Raw genomic sequence first — 21,758 nt, forward strand, 5'->3', positions numbered from 1 at the left:
ACTTATCTACCATGATCAAGTTGGCTTCATTGCCAGGACTCAAGGTCAGTTCAGAATAGGTAAATCAAGAAATGTAATTCATCACATAAATAGAACTAAAGGCAAAAACCACATGATTATCTCAATGGATGCAGAAAAGGCCTTTGATAAAATTCAACATCCCATTATATTAAAAGCTCCTGGGCCAGGCGCGGTGGCTCAAGCCTGTAATCCCAGCGCTTTGGGAGGCCGAGGCGGGTGGATCACGAGGTTAAGAGATCGAGACCATCCTGCTCAACATGGTGAAACCCCGTCTCTACTAAAAATACAATAAATTTGATGGGTATGGTGGCGCATGCCTGTAATCCCAGCTACTCGGGAGGCTGAGGCAGGAGAATTACCTGAACCCAGGAGGCGGAGGTTGTGGTGAGCCGAGATTGCGCCATTGCACTCCAACCTGGGTAACAAGAGCGAAACTCCATCTCAAAAAAAAAAAAAAATAAAATAAAAAAAGCTCTAAAGAAACCAGGTATTGAATGAATACATCTCAAGACAGTAAGAGTCATATATGACAAACTCACAGCCAATATCATATCGAATGGGAAAAAGCTGGAAACATTCCTCTTGAAACTTGCACAAGACAAGGATACCCTCCCTCACCAGTCCTATCCAACATAGTATCAGACATTCTGGCCAGGGCAATCAGGCAAGACAAAGAAAGAAAGGGTATTCAAATAGGGAAAGAGGACATGAAGTTATCTTTCTTTGCAGATGACATGGCCCCATATATAGAAAATACCATCATCTCAGTCCAAAAGTTTCTGAAGACGATAAGCAACTTCAGCAAACTCTCATGATATAAAATCCATGCGCAAAAATTGCTAGCATCCCTATATACCAAAAACAGGCAAGCAGAGAGCCAAATCATGAATGAACTCCCATTCACAATTGCTACAAAAAGAATAAAATACTTATGAATACAGCTAACAAGGGACGTGAAGGACTTCCTCAGAGAGAACTTCAAACCACTGCTCAAAGAAATCGAAGAGGACACAAACAAATGGAAAAACAATCCATGCTCATGGATAGTAAGAATGAATATCGTGAAAATGGCCATACTGCCCAAAGTAATTGAGAGATTCAATGCTATTCCCATTAAACTACCATGGACATTCTTCACAGAAGTAGAAGAAACCCTTTTAATTTTCATATGGATCCCCCCCAAAAAGGCCACAATCGCCAAGACAATCCTAAGCAAAAGGGAGAAAGCTGGAGGCATCATGCTACCTAACTTCAAACTATACCGTGGGGCAACAGTAACCAAGACGGCATGGTACTGGTAGAAAAACAGATACATGGACCAATGGACCAGAACAGAGAACTTGGAAGTAAGATCACACAATGATAAACATCTGATCTTGACAAACCTGACAAAAATAAGCAATGAAGACAGGATTCTCTATTTAATTAATGATACTGGGAGAATTGGCTAGCCATATACAAAAATTGAAACTGGGCCCCTTCCTTACAACTTATACAAAAATTAACGGAAGATGGATTAAATACTTAAATGTAACATCCAAAACTATAAAAACCCTATAAGAAAATCAAGGCAATATTATTCAGGACATAAGTTCGGCCAACGATTTCATGACAGAAATGCCAAAAGCCATGGCAACAAAATAAAAATCTGACAAATGGGATCTAATGAAACTAAAAGCCTTCTGCAGAGCAAAATGAACAATGATCAGAGTGAACAGACAACCTACAGAATGGGAGAAAACTTCTGCAATCTGTCTATCTGACAAAGGTCTAATATCCAGAGTCTACAAGAAACTTAAACACATTTACAAAAGAAAACTAAACAACCCCATTAAAAAGTAGGCAAAGGACGTGAACAGACACTTCTCAAAAGAAGATATTCATGCGGCCAACAAACATATGAAGAAAAGCTCAACATCACTGATCATTAGAGAAATGCAAATCAAAACCATAATAAGATACCATCGCACACTAGTCAGAATGGCGATTATTAAAACGTCAAAAAACTACAGATGCTGGCAAGGTTGCGGAGAAAAAGGAACATATATATATTTGGAAAATCTAAGACAATATTTAAGAAAAAGAACTAAGTTTGTAGACATACACTACTAAACATGAGATTTACCATAACGGTAGAGTAATTGAAACAGTATGGTATTGGATCAATGACAGACAAATACACTAAAGGTAGAGGACATGGAGGCCAGAAAGGATCTGGAAATGGAAAACAGCTAGATTTACCACAGAAGAGTGGAAAGACTAGTGTTTTTAAAAAATGCACTTCATAAATGCAGGGAAAATACAAACTTGGACTCTTACCCCATCCCACTCCAGAAAAAGTTACTAAAGATGGATAGTAAATCCAGTAAAAAACATAAGATATTAGTGTTACAGCTTTAGAATAGGCCAAGGTATTTTTGATTAGGATAAAAAGGCACTAACGATAAAGAATACATTGTTTAATTAGACATAATTAAATGTAAAACTTGTATTCCTCAAAAGACAGTCTTAGGAGTGAAAAAGCAAAGCATATCTGTAGATTACATATTATATAATATATAGTATAGGTTATATATAAAAATATACATTAATCATATGTATGTATATATCTGACAAAAAAATGAGTGGAATCCAGAATACAACCAGAACTACAAATCAATTTTAAAAAATAAACATTGCAATAAAACGTGCAGGAAACAGCTGAGTACTCATTCATAAGAGTCATACTCAAAGATGACTTTAATCATCACATAAAATATACCCAGACTATGACTTTACTCCAATCCATGAAAATTTATTTGAGATGAATGGGAGAGCTAAAAGACAGCTTAGAATATTATCATCATGGCATTGGGCGAGGCAAAAATTATTCTTAAAATAATAGGAAGCACCAGCCCTAAACAAGAAACTGATTAATAAAATTAAGAGAATCTGTTCATCTAAAACACAATATTGAGATAGTGTAAAAGCAAAACAGATTTGTAGAAGATACTAAAATTGTGTGTGTATTTTAATACATGTACATATATGCCTGTGTGTATGTGTCTAACTGAAACCCAGAACTTATATGTAAACCACGAATCCATTTTTAAAATACAAATATCTCAATAAAATTTGGAGGAAAAGTGCTGAAAAGGGACATCGTAAAAGACATATATAAATGGCGAATAAACACATTTAAAAAGTGCTCTAAAAATAATAAATAGCTGGGCACAGTGGCTCATACCTGTAATCCCAGCACCTTGGGAGGCTGATGCAGGCAGAGGCCACTTGAGCCCATGGGTTCGAGACCAGCCTGGGCAACTTGGCGAAACGCCATCTCTACCAAAAAATACAACGATTAGCCAGACTTGGCGGCATGCCCAAAACTGCAAATGCAGACATAAGGAGAGATCACTGCACACCCATCAGAGTGGCTGAAATGAAAGACTAATTGCACACCCAGGATGTGCATCTGGAACCTTCAAACATTTCTGGACAGAAATGTTTCCTACACAGACACCCGATGGGTACTGCTGAAAGGTGAGATAGTTCCCGGGGAAAGAGCTCCTTCACGACTGAGAACCAACGGAGGAAAAGCACCCCAACCTGGGGCCAGATAGAGCTCCCAAGGTCAGGTGGCCTCCCTCATGGCTGACACAGAGCTCTGAGAGTCCCACCATAGGCTTAGAGAATCCAAGAAACAGCACCCCACTCCCTCGCAGCACTGGGAGACAGCACCCACAGATAATAATTTAAAAACCCAGCACCAAGAGAAAGCATCCGATAGGCGTCCCAATCGGGGATAAACAGATCCAAAGAAAAGCCAACACATCCTAGCTGAGAGTGAGCAACATCCAAGGCCAAATGTGCCCCACGGCTGACATCAGCACCCAGCGAAGAGTCTCTCGCGGGCTGAGATAAACCCCGCGACAGAGAGTGAACCCACAGGGCAGTGATTATGTGTCCGCAGGACAGCCACCCTCACCCCAGCCCCGAACACAGACAGAGTCCCTAAGGCAGAGTCTCCCCGCAGGGTCGTGGCCAAGCGGGGAAGAAACACCGCCGCACCCGAAGGTGACACAGGCGACCAATGTAGGGTCCCCACCCCTGGGTTCAGTCATTGCAGCAGGAAAAGTTCGTCGCATCACTAAGAGGGAGTCCCCAAGAAAAGCTCCCCAGCCCCACAACATAACCGAGACGGGGTGTCCAAGGAAAAGACTCCCCGACAGCTGACACACGAGCCCATGGTAGTGTCCACACAGCGAAGCCGTACCACTCACCGGACAAAGAACACCCCAGAAAAGAAGCTTTCCTAGGAAAAAGGACACATTCTGGGGAGAAATTAAAGCATCCAGGGAAAAACTGCCCACTTACGTAGTCATGAAGTCTTGACCTTGCCAGAGGAGCTGCGTCTGCACTTCCCAAAATGGCAGAGAAGTTGTGGCGCCTCCCCACTGCTGGAACTTTCTAGAAACTTGCTCTCTGGGAGTTATGGGAAGTGTGCCCCGGATGCCTGTGAGTGATGCTCATTGGGAGGCGTCCCACCAGAAGCACCAATCTGGTAAGGCTCAAGGGAGGCAGAAGGCAGGGAAGCTGCCGGCCACCGCGGGCCCCGCCCCAGCCGAACACTGGGAGCCTGTTGGGGGGGCCAGAGTCCCGAAGTGAAGCCTCGTGCACTGCGAGACCGCCGGCGCCAACCGGAAGAACCGGGAAGCGTGGCGTCCCCGCCCTTCGCTAACTCTAACCCTCTTTACGCGCAGCCTTCGGTATCGGCAGTACGGCGGACATAGGCAGAGGAACGCGGAACCTCACACAGCGGAATCAAAGGGTGAATTTGGAGCTGACGGGCAAAAATATCTTATAGTATGTTTGTCTGGCTTTGATATCAGGGTAATATTGGCCTCATAGAATGAAGTAGTGTTCCTTCCTCTTTTATTCTTTTGAAATCCTTTGCTAAGTATTGGTATTACTTCTTCCTTAAATGTTTGATAGAATTTACATGCGAAACCACCTCGGCTTGCCTTCCATTTGTGGGGAGATTTTAAATTACTAATTAAATACCTTTCCATGCTATAGTCCTATTGCAAATTTCTATTTTTTTGAGTCACTAATTTGTTCTCTAGGAATTTCTCTGTTTCACCTACGTTGTTTAATTTGTTGGCATAAAGGTGTTCATAATGTATGTCTTTAAATTTCTCGCTTTCTTTGCGTGTGTGTGCACGTGAGACGGTGTCTCGATCTTTTGCTGAAGATGGAGTGCGGTGGCGCGATCTGGGCTCATTACTTCTTCTGACTTTCTGGTTCAAGCACTTCTTCTGTCTCGGTCTCCTGGGTAGCTGGGGTTACAGGTGGCACCATCACGCCCGGCTAATTTTTTGTATTTTAGTAGAGTCGGGGTTTCACCATGTTGGCCAGGCTGGTCTCAAACTCCTGACCTCAGGTGATCCGCTGGTCTCGGCGTCCCAAAGTGCTGGGATTACGCGAGTGAGCCACCGCGCCTGGCCCCTTTTAATTTCTGTAAGGTCAGTATTCATAACACCCTTTTCATTCTTGATTTTGGTAATCTGTGTAGTCCTTTCTTTTATTCTTGGTCAGTCAAGCTGAAAGATAAGTTAGTTTTTTTTTTTTTTTCCAACTATTCTGTGAACCAATTTTTTATTTCATTGATTTTTATTTCACTGATTTTCTTTAATTTTCATCATTCCCCTCTTTCTGCTTGCTAGTATGAAATACATCAGTTTAAAACTTCAGGAATAACAAATGGTTTGTTTCATAAAGGAGGATTTGAAACCTTAAACATATAGAAATGCTTATGATATTGCCAAGTAGTAGTCATTTTCGACCAGTTAACCAGAAGGAAATTTGGTATGCTGAAACCAGACAAGTTTTTTGTACCAGGTTTTATTAATTTTGAAAATATAAATCTAGTTTGTAAGAAGGTGTTTTTTGCATGAGAAGTTTGTTTTTTTAATATTTAGACTTCTCATTTTCACTTAATCCCCCAAATTTATTTTTTTAAAGCTTCGAAGTATGTATCAACCAGCACATTCACTATCCTCTTTGTGCTTTATCTCTGATAATCCTTGTAAGAGCACCACGAGTTAGGTACTGTTTTATGCCCATTTTACGGAAATAGAATCTTAGGGTGCACATTTAAGTAGCTCTTTCAGGTTTAACCAGTTGGAAAGTGACAAAATCTAGGTATGTCAGATTCCAGAGATTGCACACACAAATACTATATCACACTGCTTACTGCTGTGAGTTTGGTAGAGAATTCCTTGTTTATATGGAAATCACAAAACTGATAATATCCAGGATAATTGGCAGCAGTTTATAAACCCTCTTTACCGCTACTTTGGTGATTTTGTGTGCGGTCACCTGTCCACTAATCTAATCGGATCTTAGGCTGGTCACACTTCTGAATTTGCACACCAACTTTGTGTGTAAGGGTACTTCTCCAGGGGAAAATATCTGTAGATTTCATCAAATTTTCCAAAGAGGGTTAGGCCCGCTACTCAGCGTTCCCTGGAAGGTGAGAGAATGCCATGTAGCCTACACCCTTCTCCACCTGAACAACTTCATACAGTTGGCTATGGGTTTACAAATGATGGGCAGGTAGGACAACTAGGAAAGTGTATGTGCTCATTAATACATACTTCTCCTTTAAGCCTGAAAAGATGAACTTGTGGAATTACAAAAATTGGCATTCTAAATATTTACGTATTAATATTTAGAATTATAGATCTTTTAGTCGGGATGGTGGCATAAGGAAGGTCAGTCTGTTCTCAAACTAAGCTGGAGGCATAAGGGATTTGTTTAACCTAGTGGTGTGAACCTACAGGAAGTCGTGATGGTAGCGTGAGTCATCACTTAGATAAAGTGAGATTTATAGATCACAGAACATGATATAGATTCTAGATATGAGATTCTAAACTCTGTTTGCTACCAAGGCACCCATTGCTAAAACAGTCTGTGATCATGTGCTCTCAGGAGGATCATATATTTCAGCTGTATAGTGCCAATTTATGTGCCAGTTATGTTCCAGGTATAAATGAAAGTGTTCTAGTAACACACAGAGATAATTATCAGACATATCTGCAGATGCCGGTTCCTCCACTTCAAACGAGTCAGCCAACTCCACCTGGAAAACGTCACACTGTTGGCTCTGTGCTTACAAATGATGGCCAGGTAAGATAACTTTGTATTTCTGCCCTAATTGTGACATTCTTAGTATAAGTATTTTCTCAGTGGAAAGATGAATATAAACTATATGTGTTAATTCTCTTGATTTAAAAGATAAGAATATGACACAGGAATTCTCATGTGAACATAAAATGGGAACTTTTTGGTCCAAGAGTAGATTCATTGGACTAGGAGCTGATGTTTTTAATTATCACATTTAATGCTCATAATTGTTCTGCAGATGTGTATTACTATCTCGCCTTTATTTTTATTTTTATTTTTATTTTTATTTTTTTAATTTTTTATTGGATTATAGGTTTTGGGGTACATGAGCAGAGCATGCAAGACAGTTGCGTAGGTACACACGTGGCAGTGTGCTTTGCTTTTCTTCTCCCCTTCACCCACATTTGGCATTTCTCCCCAGGCTATCCCTCCCCACCTCCCCCTCCCACTGGCCCTCCCCTTTTCCCCCCAATAGACCCCACTGTTTAGTACTCCCCTTTCTGTGTCCATGTGTTCTCATTTTTCATCACCCACCTATGAGTGAGAATATGCGGTGTTTCATTTTCTGTTCTTGTGTCAGTTTGCTGAGGATGATGTTCTCCAGATTCATCCATGTCCCTACAAACGACACGAACTCATCATTTCTGATTGCTGCATAATATTCCATGGTGTATATGTGCCACATTTTTCCAATCCAGTCTATTATCAATGGGCATTTGGGTTGATTCCAGGTCTTTGCTATTGTAAACAGTGCTGCAATGAACATTCGTGTACATGTGTCCTTATAGTAGAACGATTTATAGTCTTTTGGATATATACCCAGTAATGGGATTGCTGGGTCAAATGGAATTTCTATTTCTAAGGCCTTGAGGAATCGCCACACTGTCTTCCACAATGGTTGAACTAATTTACACTCCCACCAACAGTGTAAAAGTGTTCCTTTTTCTCCACATCCTCTCCAGCATCTGTTGTCTCCAGATTTTTTAATGATCGCCATTCTAACTGGCGTGAGATGGTATCTCAATGTGGTTTTGATTTGCATCTCTCTGATGACCAGTGACGATGAGCATTTTTTCATATGATTGTTGGCCTCATATATGTCTTCTTTCGTAAAGTATCTGTTCATATCCTTTGCCCACTTTTGAATGGGCTTGTTTGTTTTTTTCCTGTAAATCTGCTTGAGTTGTTTGTAAATTCTGGATATCAGCCCTTTGTCAGATGGGTAGACTGCGAAAATTTTTTCCCATTCTGTTGGTTGCCGATCCACTCTAGTGACTGTTTCTTTTGCCGTGCAGAAGCTGTGGAGTTTCATTAGGTCCCATTTGTCTATTTTGGCTTTTGTTGCCAATGCTCTTGGTGTTTTGTTCATGAAGTCCTTGCCTACTCCTATGTCCTGTATAGTTTTGCCTAGATTTCCTTCTAGGGTTTTTATGGTGCCAGGTCTTATGTTTAAGTCTTTAATCCATCTGGAGTTAATTTTAGTGTAAGGTGTCAGGAAGGGGTCCAGTTTCTGCTTTCTGCACATGGCTAGCCAGTTTTCCCAACACCATTTGTTAAACATGGAATCCTTGCCCCATTGCTTGTTTTTGTCAGGTTTATCAAAGATTGTATAGTTGTATGTATGTTGTGTTGCCTCCGGTGCCTCTGTTTTGTTCCATTGGTCTATATCTCTGTTTTGGTACCAGTACCATGCTGTTTTGATTACTGTAGCCTTGTAGTATAGTTTGAAATCCGGTAGTGTGATGCCCCCCGCTGTGTTCTTTTTGCTTAGAATTGACTTGGCTATGCGGGCTCTCTTTTGGTTCCATATGAAGTTCATGGTGGTTTTTTCCAGTTCTGTGAAGAAAGTCAATGGTAGCTTGATGGGGATAGCGTTGATTCTGTAAATTACTTTGGGCAGTATAGCCATTTTCACGATATTAATTCTTCCTAACCATGAACATGGAATGTTTCTCCATCTGTTTGTGTCCTCTCTGATTTCGTTGAGCAGTGGTTTGTAGTTCTCCTTGAAGAGGTCCCTTACGTTCCTTGTGAGTTGTATTCCAAGGTATTTTATTCTTTTTGTAGCAATTGCGAATGGCAGTTCGCTCTTGATTTGGCTTTCTTTAAGTCTGTTATTGGTGTAGACGAATGCTTGTGATTTTTGCACATTGATTTTATATCCTGAGACTTTGCTGAAGTTGTTTATCAGTTTCAGGAGTTTTTGGGCTGAGGCGATGGGGTCTTCTAGGTATACTATCATGTCGTCTGCAAATAGAGACAATTTGGCTTCCACCTTTCCTATTTGAATACCCTTTATTTCTTTTTCTTGCCTGATTGCTCTGGCTAGAACTTCCAGTACTATATTGAATAGGAGTGGTGAGAGAGGGCATCCTTGTCTAGTACCAGATTTCAAAGGGATTGCTTCCAGTTTTTGCCCATTCAGTATGATATTGGCTGTTGGTTTGTCATAAATAGCTTTTATTACTTTGAGATACGTTCCATCGATACCGAGTTTATTGAGGGTTTTTAGCATAAAGGGCTGTTGAATTTTGTCAAATGCCTTCTCTGCGTCAATTGAGATAATCATGTGGTTTTTGTTTTTGGTTCTGTTTATGTGGTGAATTACGTTGATAGACTTGCGTATGTTGAACCAGCCTTGCATCCCCGGGATGAATCCTACTTGATCATGATGAATAAGTTTTTTGATTTGCTGTTGCAATCGGCTTGCCAATACTTTAATGAAGATTTTTGCATCTATGTTCATCATGGATATTGGCCTGTAGTTTTCTTTTCTCGTTGGGTCTCTGCCGGGTTTTGGTATCAGGATGATGTTGGTCTCATAAAATGATTTGGGAAGGATTCCCTCTTTTTGGATTGTTTGAAATAGTTTTAGAAGGAATGGTACCAGCTCCTCCTTGTGTGTCTGGTAGAATTCGGCTGTGAACCCATCTGGACCTGGGCTTTTTTTGTGAGGTAGGCTCTTAATTGCTGCCTCAACTTCAGACCTTGTTATTGGTCTATTCATAGTTTCAGCTTCCTCCTGGTTTAGGCTTGGGAGGACACAGGAGTCCAGGAATTTATCCATTTCTTCCAGGTTTACTAGTTTATGTGCATAGAGTTGTTTGTAATATTCTCTGATGATGGTTTGAATTTCTGTGGAATCTGTGGTGATTTCCCCTTTATCATTTTTTATTGCATCTATTTGATTGTTCTCTCTTTTATTTTTAATCAATCTGGCTAGTGGTCTGTCTATTTTGTTGATCTTTTCAAAAAACCAGCTCTTGGATTTATTGATTTTTTGAAGGGTTTTTCGTGTCTCAATCTCCTTCAGCTCAGCTCTGATCTTAGTAATTTCTTGTCTTCTGCTGGGTTTTGAGTTTTTTTGATCTTGCTCCTCTAGCTCTTTCAATTTTGATGATAGGGTGTCAATTTTGGATCTCTCCATTCTCCTCATATGGGCACTTATTGCTATGTACTTTCCTCTAGAGACTGCTTTAAATGTGTCCCAGAGGTTCTGGCACGTTGTGTCTTCATTCTCATTGGTTTCGAAGAACTTCTTTATTTCTGCCTTCATTTCGTTGTTTACCCAGTCAACATTCAAGAGCCAGTTGTTCAGTTTCCATGAAGCTGTGCGGTTCTGGGTCGGTTTCTGAATTCTGAGTTCTAACTTGATTGCACTATGGTCTGAGAGGCTGTTTGTTATGATTTCAGTTGTTTTGCATTTGTTGAGCAGTGCTTTACTTCCAATTATGTGGTCAATTTTAGAGTAGGTGTGATGTGGTGCTGAGAAGAATGTATGTTCTGTGGATTTGGGGTGGAGAGTTCTGTAAATGTCCACCAGGTTTGCTTGCTCCAGGTCTGAGTTCAAGCCCTGGGTATCCTTGTTGATTTTCTGTCTGGTTGATCTGTCTAGTATTGACAGTGGAGTGTTAAAGTCTCCCACTATTATTGTGTGGGAGTCTAAGTCCTTCTGTAAGTCATTAAGAACTTGCCTTATGTATCTGGGTGCTCCTGTGTTGGGTCCATAGATGTTTAGGATCGTTAGCTCTTCTTGTTGTATCGATCCTTTTACCATTATGTAATGGCCTTCTTTGTCTCTTTTGATCTTTGTTGCTTTAAAGTCTATTTTATCAGAGATGAGAATTGCAACTCCTGCTTTTTTTTGCTTTCCATTAGCTTGGTAAATCTTCCTCCATCCCTTTATTTTGAGCCTTTGTGTATCCTTGCATGTGAGATGGGTTTCCTGGATACAGCACACTGATGGGTTTTGGATTTTTATCCAATTTGCCAGTCTGTGTCTTTTGATTGGTGCATTTAGTCCATTTACATTTAGGGTTAAGATTGTTATGTGTGAATTTGATACTGCCATTTTGATTCTAAGTGGCTGTTTTGCCTGTTAGTTGTTGTAGATTCTTCATTATGTTGAAGCTCTTTAGCATTCAGTGTGATTTTGGAATGGCTGGTACTGATTGATCCTTTCTATGTGTAGTGCCTCTTTTAGGAGCTCTTGTAAAGCAGGCCTGGTGGTAACAAAATCTCTGAGTACTTGCTTGTTCGCAAAGGATTTTATTCTTCCTTCACTTCTGAAGCTCAGTTTGGCTGGATATGAAATTCTGGGTTGAAAGTTCTTTTCTTTAAGAATGTTGAATATTGGCCCCCACTCTCTTCTGGCTTGTAGTGTTTCTGCCGAGAGATCTGCTGTGAGTCTGATGGGCTTCCCTTTGTGGGTGACCTGACCTTTCTCTCTGGCTGCCCTTAGTATTCTCTCCTTTATTTCAACCCTGTTGAATCTGACGATTATGTGCCTTGGGGTTGCTCTTCTTGCGGAATATCTTTGTGGTGTTCTCTGTATTTCCTGCAATTGAGTGTTGGCTTGTCTTTCTAGGTGGGGGAAATTTTCCTGGATGATGTCCTGAAGAGTATTTTCCAGCTGGGATTCATTCTCTTCGTCCCCTTCTGGTACACCTATCAAACGTAGGTTAGGTCTTTTCACATAGTCCCACATTTCTTGGAGACTTTGTTCATTCCTTTTTGCGCTTTTTTCTCTGATCTTGGTTTCTCGTTTTATTTCATTGAGTTGGTCTTCGACTTCAGATATTCTTTCTTCTGCTTGGTCAATTCGGCTATTGAAACTTGCGTTTGCTTCGCGAAGTTCTCGTATTGTGTTTTTCAGCTCCTTTAATTCATTCATATTCCTCTCTAAGGTATCCATTCTTGTTATCATTTCCTCGAATCTTTTTTCAAATCTTTTTTCAAGGTTCTTAGTTTCTTTGCATTGATTTAATACATGATCTTTTAGCTCACAAAAGTTTCTCATTATCCATCTTCTGAAGTCTAATTCCGTCATTTCGTCACAATCATTCTCCGTCCAGCTTTGTTCCCTTGCTGGTGAGGAGTCTTGGTCCTTTCTAGGAGGCGATGTGTTCTGGTTTCGGGTGTTTTCCTCCTTTTTGCGCTGGTTTCTTCCCATCTTTGTGGATTTGTCTGCTGGTCGTCTGCGTAGTTGCTGACTTTTCGTTTGGGTCTCTGAGTGGACACCCAGAATGTTGATGATGAAGTATTTCTGTTGCTTGGTTTTCCTTCTACCAGTCTAGCCCCTTCGCTGTACGACTGTTGAGGTCCGCTCCAGACCCTGCTTGTCTGGGGTGCACCTCTAGTAGCCGTGGCACAGTGAGGGATGCTACCAGTTTCTTTTTCTGCTCTCTTTGTCCCAGGATGATGCCTGCCTAATGACAGTCTTTTGGATATAGAGGGGTCAGGGAGCTGCTTGAGGAGACAGTTTGTACTTTATAGGGGTTTAATTGCTGAGCTGTGAGCTCTGTTGTTCATTCAGGGCTGTTAGGCTGCTATATTTGATTCTGCTGCAACACAGCTCATTAAACAACCCTTTTTTTTTCTCAAATGCTCTGTGTTGAGGGGTTTGGGCTTTATTTTTGGATGTCCGATCAGGTGTCCTGCCCAGCTCAAAGGCAGACTAGCCACTATTTGGCTGCCGAGGCTCCGCCCTGCTGTTGTGTGATTCGCGCTGTTCCTGCCGGCTCTGCTGTGGTCTCCGCCACGCCCTGCGGTGGAGTCTCTTCGTTGTAGCGTGTTGCCTCAGCAACGGCAGGCTGCGTCAGCAGTGGGCGTGTATCTAAGTAGGGACGGGTTGCCTCGGCAACGGCTGGCTGCGTCAGCAGTGGGCGTGTATCTCAGTTGGGGCGGGTTGCCTCGGCAACGGCTGGCTGCCTCAGCAGTGGGCGTGTATATCAGTTGGGGCAGGTTGCCTCCGTAGTGGTGGACGCCCTTCCCCCACAGAGCGTCTCGGACCGTCTGCCCGGGATAGTTTGAAATCGCGGTTTTGTTCGTCCCACTGGGTATCCCAAGCGATCTGTCCCTGCAATCCCCTGGGCTGGGCTACTGTGCAAGTCTCGTTCAGTCTCAAGTCCAGCCCTCTCAAGTCTCAGGTTGCCGGTTCAACAAGGCAGCCGGACAAGCGCGCCCTGTGGGGATTGCTGGGTAGGGCCGGCCGCCGCCGCCCCGGCTGCCGGCTTCGCCAGGCCGACCTACTGCCTGGCGTCCCGTGTCTTTTTATACTTGGGAGTTTCCCCGTTCTGTGGGCAACAAAGATCAGTCTGGAAATGCAGCACTGACTCACCGTTTGCGAATTCAACGCGGGCTCCAATCCTGGGTTGTTCTCACAGCGCCATCTTAAGTCCCCAGTCACCACTATCTCGCCTTTAATGAGAAATCAAGGCTGACAGCGGTCAAATGGCTTGCCCTACGTGACACATGGTAGGACATAGAGCCAGGGTTCGAATGCATAGTCTGTATTCTTTCCCACTCCTCAATTAATTAGACTCTTCCCTAATTTTCCGTGCCTTTATTTTCGCTTTCTTAAGGAAAGAGATAAGAATCACACCTCACTCATAGGGATTGGCCAAGGATTGAGTTAATACATGCAAAGCATTTAGAAAAGTACCTGGAGGGTAGTAAATGTTCAGTAAAAATGTCTTCACACATTCTCAGCTCCTCTTTTATAGGATGTGAGAATGCTTTGGAAAATTTTAAAATCAAAATTATATATTATATACGTTCTATATATTACATGGTATATATATATATTATATGTATTTCTTGAAATATACGCTGATACTCTTTCCTATTTAATGCGGGAGCATATTCGTTATTACTTCACCTATTATTTTAAGTTCTGGGGTACATGTGCAGGATATGGAGGTTTCTTACATAGGTAAATGTGTGGCACGGTGGTTTGCTGCACCTGTCAATCAATCACCTTGGTATTAAGCCCAGCATCCATTAGCTATTCTTCCTGATGTACTCTCTCCCCCCAGCCCTCCCCCAGAAAGACCCAGCGTGTGTTGCCCTACCTGATGTGTCTGTGTGTTCTCATCATTCAGCTCCCACTTAAAAGTGAGAACACGCACTGTTTGGTTTTCTTTCTCTGCATTAGTTTGTTGAGGATAATGGCTTCCAGCTCCGTCAATGTTTCCGCAAAGGACATGATCTCATTCCTTTTTATGGCTGCATAGTGTTCCCTTGTGTATGTGTACTACATTTTCTTGATCCAGTCTAGCATTGATGGCCATTTGGGTTGATTCCACATCTTTGCTATTGTAAATAGTGCTGCAATGAATATACGTGTGCATATATCTTTATAATGGAATGATTTCTATTTCCTTGGGTGTATACCCAGTATAACTTGATTGGTGAATCAAGTTATATTTCTGCCTCTAGATCTTTTGGGAATCACCACACTGTCTTCCACATGGATGAAGTAATTTACATTCCCACCAACAGTGTAAAAGTGTTCCTTTTTCTCCGCAACCTTGCCAGCATCTGTAGTTTTTGACGTTTTAATAATCGCCATTCTGACTACTGTGCGATGGTATCTTATTATGGTTTTGATTTGCATTTCTCTAATGATCAGTGATGTTGAGCTTTTCTTCATATGTTTGTTGGCCGCATGAATATCTTCTTTTGAGAAGTGTCTGTTCACGTCCTTTGCCTACTTTTTAATGGGGTTGTTTAGTTTTCTTTTGTAAATGTGTTTAAGTTTCTTGTAGACTCTGGATATTAGACCTTTGTCAGATAGACAGATTGCAGAAGTTTTCTCCCATTCTGTAGGTTGTCTGTTCACTCTGATCATTGTTCATTTTGCTCTGCAGAAGGCTTTTAGTTTCATTAGATCCCATTTGTCAGATTTTTATTTTGTTGCCATGGCTTTTGGGATTTTTGTCATGAAATCTTTGGCCGAACTTATGTCCTGAATAATATTGCCTTGATTTTCTTATAGGGTTTTTATAGTTTTGGATGTTACATTTAAGTATTTAATCCATCTTCCGTTAATTTTTGTATAAGTTGTAAGGAAGGGGCCCAGTTTCAATTTTTGTATATGGCTAGCCAATTCTCCCAGTATCATTAATTAAATAGGGAATCCTGTCTCCATTGCTTATTTTTGTCAGGTTTGTCAAGATCAGATGTTTATCATTGTGTGATCTTACTTCCAAGTTCTCTGTTCTGGTCCATTGGTCCATGTATCTGTTTTTCTACCAGTACCATGCCGTCTTGGTTACTGTTGCCCCACGGTATAGTTTGAAGTTAGGTAGCATGATGCCTCCAGCTTTCTCCCTTTTGCTTAGGATTGTCTTGGCGATTGTGGCTTTTTTGGGGGGGATCCATATGAAATTTAAGAGAGTTTCTTCTACTTCTGTGAAGAATGTCCATGATAGTTTAATGGGAATAGCACTGAATCTCTCAATTACTTTTGGCAGTATGGCCATTTTCACGATATTCATTCTTCCTATCCGTGAGTATGGAGTGTTTTTCCATTTGTTTGTGTCCTCTTCGATTTCATTGAGCAGTGGTTTGAAGTTCTCTCTGAGGAAGTCCTTCACTTCCCTTGTTAGCTGTATTCATAAGTATTTTATTCTTTTTGTAGCAATTGTGAATGGGAGTTCATTCATGATTTGGCTCTCTGCTTGCCTGTTTTTGGTATATAGGGATGCTAGCAATTTTTGCGCATGGATTTTATATCATGAGAGTTTGCTGAAGTTGCTTATCATCTTCAGAAACTTTTGGACTGAGATGATGGTATTTTCTATATATGGGGCCATGTCATCTGCAAAGAAAGATAACTTCATGTCCTCTTTCCCTATTTGAATACCCTTTCTTTCTTTGTCTTGCCTGATTGCCCTGGCCAGAACGTCTGATACTATGTTGGATAGGACTGGTGAGGGAGGGCATCCTTGTCTCGTGCAAGTTTCAAGAGGAATGCTTCCAGCTTTTTCCCATTCGATATGATATTGGCTGTAAGTTTGTCATATATGGGTCTTACTGTTTGGAGATGTGTGCATTCAATACCTGGTTTCTTGGGAGCTATTTTTTTTGAGACAGAGTTTCATTCTTGGTACCCAGGTTGGGGTGCAATGGCGCAATCTCGGCTCACCGCAACCTCCGCCTCCTGGGTTCAGGCAATTCTCCTGCCTCAGCCTCCCGAGTAGCTGGGATTACAGGCACGCGCCACCACGCCCAGCTAATTTTTTGTATTTTTAGTAGAGACGGGGTTTCACCATGTTGAGCAGGATGGTCTCGATCTCTTAACCTCGTGATCCACCCGCGTCAGCCTCCCAAAGTGCTGGGATTACAGGCTTGAGCCACCGCGCCCTGCCCGAGAGCTTTTAATATAATGGGATGTTGAATTTTATCAAAGGCCTTTTCTGCATCCATTGAGATAATCATGTGGTTTTTGCCTTTAGTTCTATTTATGTGATGAATTACATTTATTGATTTACCTATTCTGAACTGACCTTGAGTCCTGGCAATGAAGCCAACTTGTTCATGGTAGATAAGTTTTTTGATGTGCGGCACGATTCAGTTGGCCAGTATTTTATTAAGGATATTTGCGTCATTGCTCATCAGGAACACCAGCCTGAAGTGTTTGTTGTTGCTGTATCGCTGCCAGATTTTGGTATCCGGATGATGCTGGTCTCCTAAAATGTAGTAGGAGTCCCTCCTTTTCAATTTTTTTTTATAGTTTCAGTAGAAATAGTGCCAAATAGTACTTTTTAAGTAGGCAGGAGCATATTCTCGGGTTAACTTTTGATGGCAGGACCTTTTAGTTAACCTAGTATATCCTTCAATTTCATGTTTTATTTACCACCAATATTTCAAAGCACCTCCTGCCCCTACCTGGCTCCAAAATGAACATATTTGAGTCTCCATAAGGTTGGAAGTGGGAAAATTTACCTTTTCAATCGATGCTACCTTTCACTGTCTACATGTATTATCTAATATAGTATTAATCAGTATTTGTTAATAAGTAACTTTCAACAACTAAAAAATAAAAACGGTATTTGCTTTTTTTTGTCCCCTAACAAGGGCTGAGAGACAATTATGTGTACTACATTAGAGAGATAAGCATGTTTCTTGCCTTTGTTGATGAAAGCCACTCATTCCCCAAGCACTCTGATTAATCATGACCGTACCATGTTTGACTTTGCATAACACCTTGTATTTTGCCTTCGCTTGTTTCACTGAAACTACATTTTAGTTGGCTTGCCTTTTCTGCGAGCATCGTGTGTGATGATGAATCTTGGACCTTTGGCTAAAACTTAATGATATAAATGCATGGCTGTGTATGCATATGAAGACTGTGACTTTGCAATGGTTGTATTTGTCTTTAATGGAATATGTTCACTGATGTTTTTCAGCAAATGAGGAGGGACAAAGTAAATCAGGCTGCAAGAAGGCATCGAAGGAAAAGGAGACGTTCCAGAAAATCCAAGAGACGCTATTATTCTACGACAAGGCAGGGTACGTCCCGGTGGTTACACCAACAGGAAGCTGAGGGGGAATCCAATCTTTGGGCTTCAATCGTGTCAAAGGACATTTGTGGCCTTGTCCTTGAAGGATGAACAGATATGAGCATTTGGAAGTGGAAGTGCAAGGTTCTAATTAGGTGCAACAATTTGCAGTTGCTGCAAGCGTGAGATGAATAAAGCAGGTTCCTGAGGCAGAAGGAGGTGGTGGGCACAACAAGAGGACAGGTCTGCTCACTTTCTGCCTGTCCACACACTCCTCTCTAACCCAGTGCAGTATGGCTTCTTCTTAGTCTACTCCAATGAAAATAGTGCCATCGAGGTCGCCATGTTTGCTGCACTTTGACATCAATTCCTCAGCAGCATGTGACACAGTTGTTTACGCCCTCCTGCACGGAAAACTTCTTGGGTCCCCAGACACCTGGATTTCTTACTCTGTTACTAAGGGCTCATTTTCCTTCTCCTTTTTTGTTTTTCTCCTCTTCCTTCCTACCTCTAAATATTTCAGGGCACCAAAACTTGATCCTAGCCTCTCTTCTCTTCAATATACTATCTCCATAGGTGATGTCATGCTGTCTTAGAATTTTAAATGATTGACACTACAAGAACTGTCACCATTAAACTTCTAGGCTACGACTTGCTCCTGAAATCCAAACTCATAAACAACTACACGTGTAGTATCTCTATAGGGTGTCTAATAGGCATCTAAATTTCAACCAGCTCTGCAAGTTCAAATTTCTGACCTCCCTCTCTCCAAAAATACTTTATTCACAGCCTTAACTGTTTCAGTTAAAGACACTGTCCATTAGGTGAAACATCCACAAAGGTGTAACAAGCAGCTGTTCACAGGTATGGGGGATTCAGAAGTCCTGGTTTTAGAGTTTTCAGCTGTCCACAGTACAAATAATCCCACCATGGCCTAGTTCAAGCTGTCGACATAAGGTCACTGAACCAGAATCAGGAAGAGTTGGCAGCATTCCGCTCCCGTAGTCGGTTGCCTAACCCCTCCTGAACATCCCTGGTATACTTTTACTTAGTAGGTCACCCCAAAATACTTAAAGTCACTTATGATTTCTCTTATGATTCTTTTATTATTCTCTCATTTCCAATCTCTTATCAAGTTCAGCAGTCAATGCCCAGTATAAACTCTGCATCCCACCATTTCCCTCTATCCCTCCAGTGCACACTGCCGTGATCGCTGACCAAGGTAGTACAACATCTTCTTGGCTGTCTTTCTAATCTTCCCCCATCTGTAGCATACTCTCTAACCATGTGGCTAGAAAATTATGTCAGCAAGCCATTTCCTTCCTAAAACCCCATCCTCAACGCTCCCTCTCCTAACAATGGTCCCATCCATTTCCTCCTGGCTCTCTTTGCCTCTGTCTAACACCCTGTAGTGCCCGGTCCATTCCCACTCCAGCCCCTACCCTTGGCCTCACCGCAATCTGGAACTCTCCCTCTGCCTCTGCACAGGAGGCTCTGCTTTTTCCTCCAAGCCCTGTCCAATGGCACTTCTTCAGATGGCTCTGCCCAAGGAGCCAGAGCCCCTGAGGCTCCCTCTGCTGCTGTCTCCCTCAGGCATGTGGACTACTTCCCCGACACCAGCCCAATGCTGCTTGTTTCATTTGCTCATTTTGTATGTCCTGTCCTACTGCCCCATGGGGATATGAGTCCCACAAAGGCAGGGACCGTTGCTCTCCGTCCTCTTTACTGCTGATCCCCAGCTCCTGGCATGCCGCCTGCCACAGACAATGAATAAATGAATCAGGTGACAGACCTGGAGTAAAAGGAATGTTACTTTTCCAGACAAAAGGGGAGGATCTGTAGAATCACGTAAAAACTAGGGATGTGTGACAATGGAGTGGAGATAAGAGTGTTCAACTCCAATAGCCACCTCTATTTTCTCAGATTATATGAGGTAGAAAGGAGGCAAGTTAACAAGGCCTCACTTAGTCTGGCTTTCCTGCTGCGCACAGCATGGCATGTATAGGTGAACTATAAAAGCGCTATCAAATGAGAATTGTAAAGGGCAGCAAGATGATACAAAATGATGAGTGCAAGAAATCTGTGAATGTTTATTCTACTGTCGTACTTACTACATACCATCGTTATGCCAAGAGATACATACATAGTTTTATTGTGTAATCTGACCTGATATGTGTTTCAATGTGGTAAGTCCTTCTGTTTCATGAAATGAATAATTCCATAGAAACTGATTGATACATAGCTGTCTCACCAGGATGATGGGACAAAACACACCTATCTTGCAACTGAGCCTCTTCATTTGGTTTCCAGATGCTAGCGTCAGTAACAATGTCTGTGAAGAAAAGTTTAAAAATGGCCAACCAACACCCGATAATGTCTTTCCAACTGTTCCATCTGCGCTTATTAATATTACAGCAGCTGGTATTTCATCCCTGGGTTTCGGCGATCAGTGTAAGTTTGTTCACTTGTTGTACTGTACTATTTGGTTTCCGTATACATTCATGGCGTCATGAGGGAAGATGGTAATTTTGTTGTATTATCTTTTCTGGCCTCAATTTTAGGGTTCTGAAATTGCTAACTGGTATGTCCTCCTCCTTTATGAGATAATTTCCTAGATACTGAGCATCCGAGGGGTATGCCTGTGCAGTTGACGTAATGCACATAACACACAGCTCAACCACTTCATTTGGTTTCCAGATGCTGCGGTGACTCACAACATCCATGAAGAGAAGATGAATAACGGCCAACCAGCACCTCATACCGTCTTTTCAACTGCTCCACCAGTTCTTGGTAATTTGGCAGCCCCTAGAATTTCATCCACGAGGACCAGAGATCTGTGTATGTCTGCTCCTTTATTGTACTATCCTACCTGATTTCCATAAGCAGGCATATTTTCATGAAAGGTAGAAGGTGGTTTTGTTTCATGTTCTTTCCTAGCCTCCATTTGGGGGATATCAGATGGCCACCTGGCATATTCTCTCCTGATTTTTTAGATAATTTTCTAGAAACTGAGCATCAGAGGGATATTCCTGTGGGGTTGACATAATGCACTTACTTCAGAGCTCAACCTCTTCACTTGGTTTCCACATACTACCGTCAATCACAATATCCGTGAAGAAAGGATGGAAAATGGTCAACTGCAACCAGATAGTGTCTTGTCAAATGCTCGGTCACAGCAGATTTATATGACAGGAGCTGGTATTCTAGTGATGAGTACCAGAGATGTGTGTATGTTTGTTTATTAGATGTAGTATCCTACTACGATTCCATATGCATGCACAATATGATGAAGAGAAGAAGGTGGTTTTGGGGAATTATCTTTCCCGACCTCAATTTGATGGAACTCGAATCATATGATGTCTGCTCCTGCTTTATCAGATAATTTCCTAGAAGGATCAGAGGGATATACCAGTGAGGTTGTCATAATGCACTTACCTCACAGCTCAACCTCTTTGTTTGGTTTTCAGATGCTACTGTCACTCTAAATGTCCATGAACAGAAGATGGAAAATGGCCAACCCCAAACTGATAAAGTCTTGTCAACTGTTCCACTATGCCTTGGCCATATGACTGCAGCTGGTATTCCATCCATGAGTATCAGGGATCTGTGTATGTCTTTTAATTAGTAGTACTGAATAGTTGGTTTCCCTAACATGCATATGTTCATGAATGGTAGAAGTCGGTTTTGTTGTATTTTCTTTCCTACTCTCAATTTGAGGGGTCTCAGATGGCCGCATATCATCCGTCCATCCGTCCTTCCTCCCTCCCTCCCTCCTCCCTCCCT

At 41.8% G+C, this 21,758-nt stretch overlaps 1 protein-coding gene across 1 annotated transcript; it reads left to right on the top strand.

Moving 5' to 3' along the window:
* Positions 1-4,424: 4,424 nt before the first annotated feature.
* On the top strand, positions 4,425-21,712 carry LOC144581107 (uncharacterized). The gene is made up of 7 exons (XM_078363442.1): positions 4,425-4,564; positions 4,764-4,831; positions 7,105-7,191; positions 17,883-17,985; positions 20,286-20,426; positions 20,673-20,765; positions 21,443-21,712. The coding sequence occupies exons 1-7, from the start codon at positions 4,495-4,497 to the stop codon at positions 21,598-21,600; spliced, it is 720 nt and encodes a 239-aa protein (XP_078219568.1). The 5' UTR covers positions 4,425-4,494; the 3' UTR covers positions 21,601-21,712.
* The last annotated feature ends 46 nt before the right edge of the window (positions 21,713-21,758 follow it).

The sequence above is a fragment of the Callithrix jacchus genome, chromosome X (genome assembly GCF_049354715.1).
Source record: "Callithrix jacchus isolate 240 chromosome X, calJac240_pri, whole genome shotgun sequence".
Lineage (NCBI taxonomy): Eukaryota > Metazoa > Chordata > Mammalia > Primates > Cebidae > Callithrix > Callithrix jacchus.

Coding starts and splice junctions, on each gene's coding strand:
- LOC144581107 (XM_078363442.1), top strand. CDS start 4,495: ATGGGAAGTGTGCCCCGGATGCCTGTGAGTGATGCTCATTGGGAGGCG. Junction 17,986..20,285: donor TTATTCTACGACAAGGCAGG/GTACGTCCCGGT, acceptor TTTGGTTTCCAG/ATGCTAGCGTCAGTAACAAT. Junction 20,427..20,672: donor CCTGGGTTTCGGCGATCAGT/GTAAGTTTGTTC, acceptor TTTGGTTTCCAG/ATGCTGCGGTGACTCACAAC.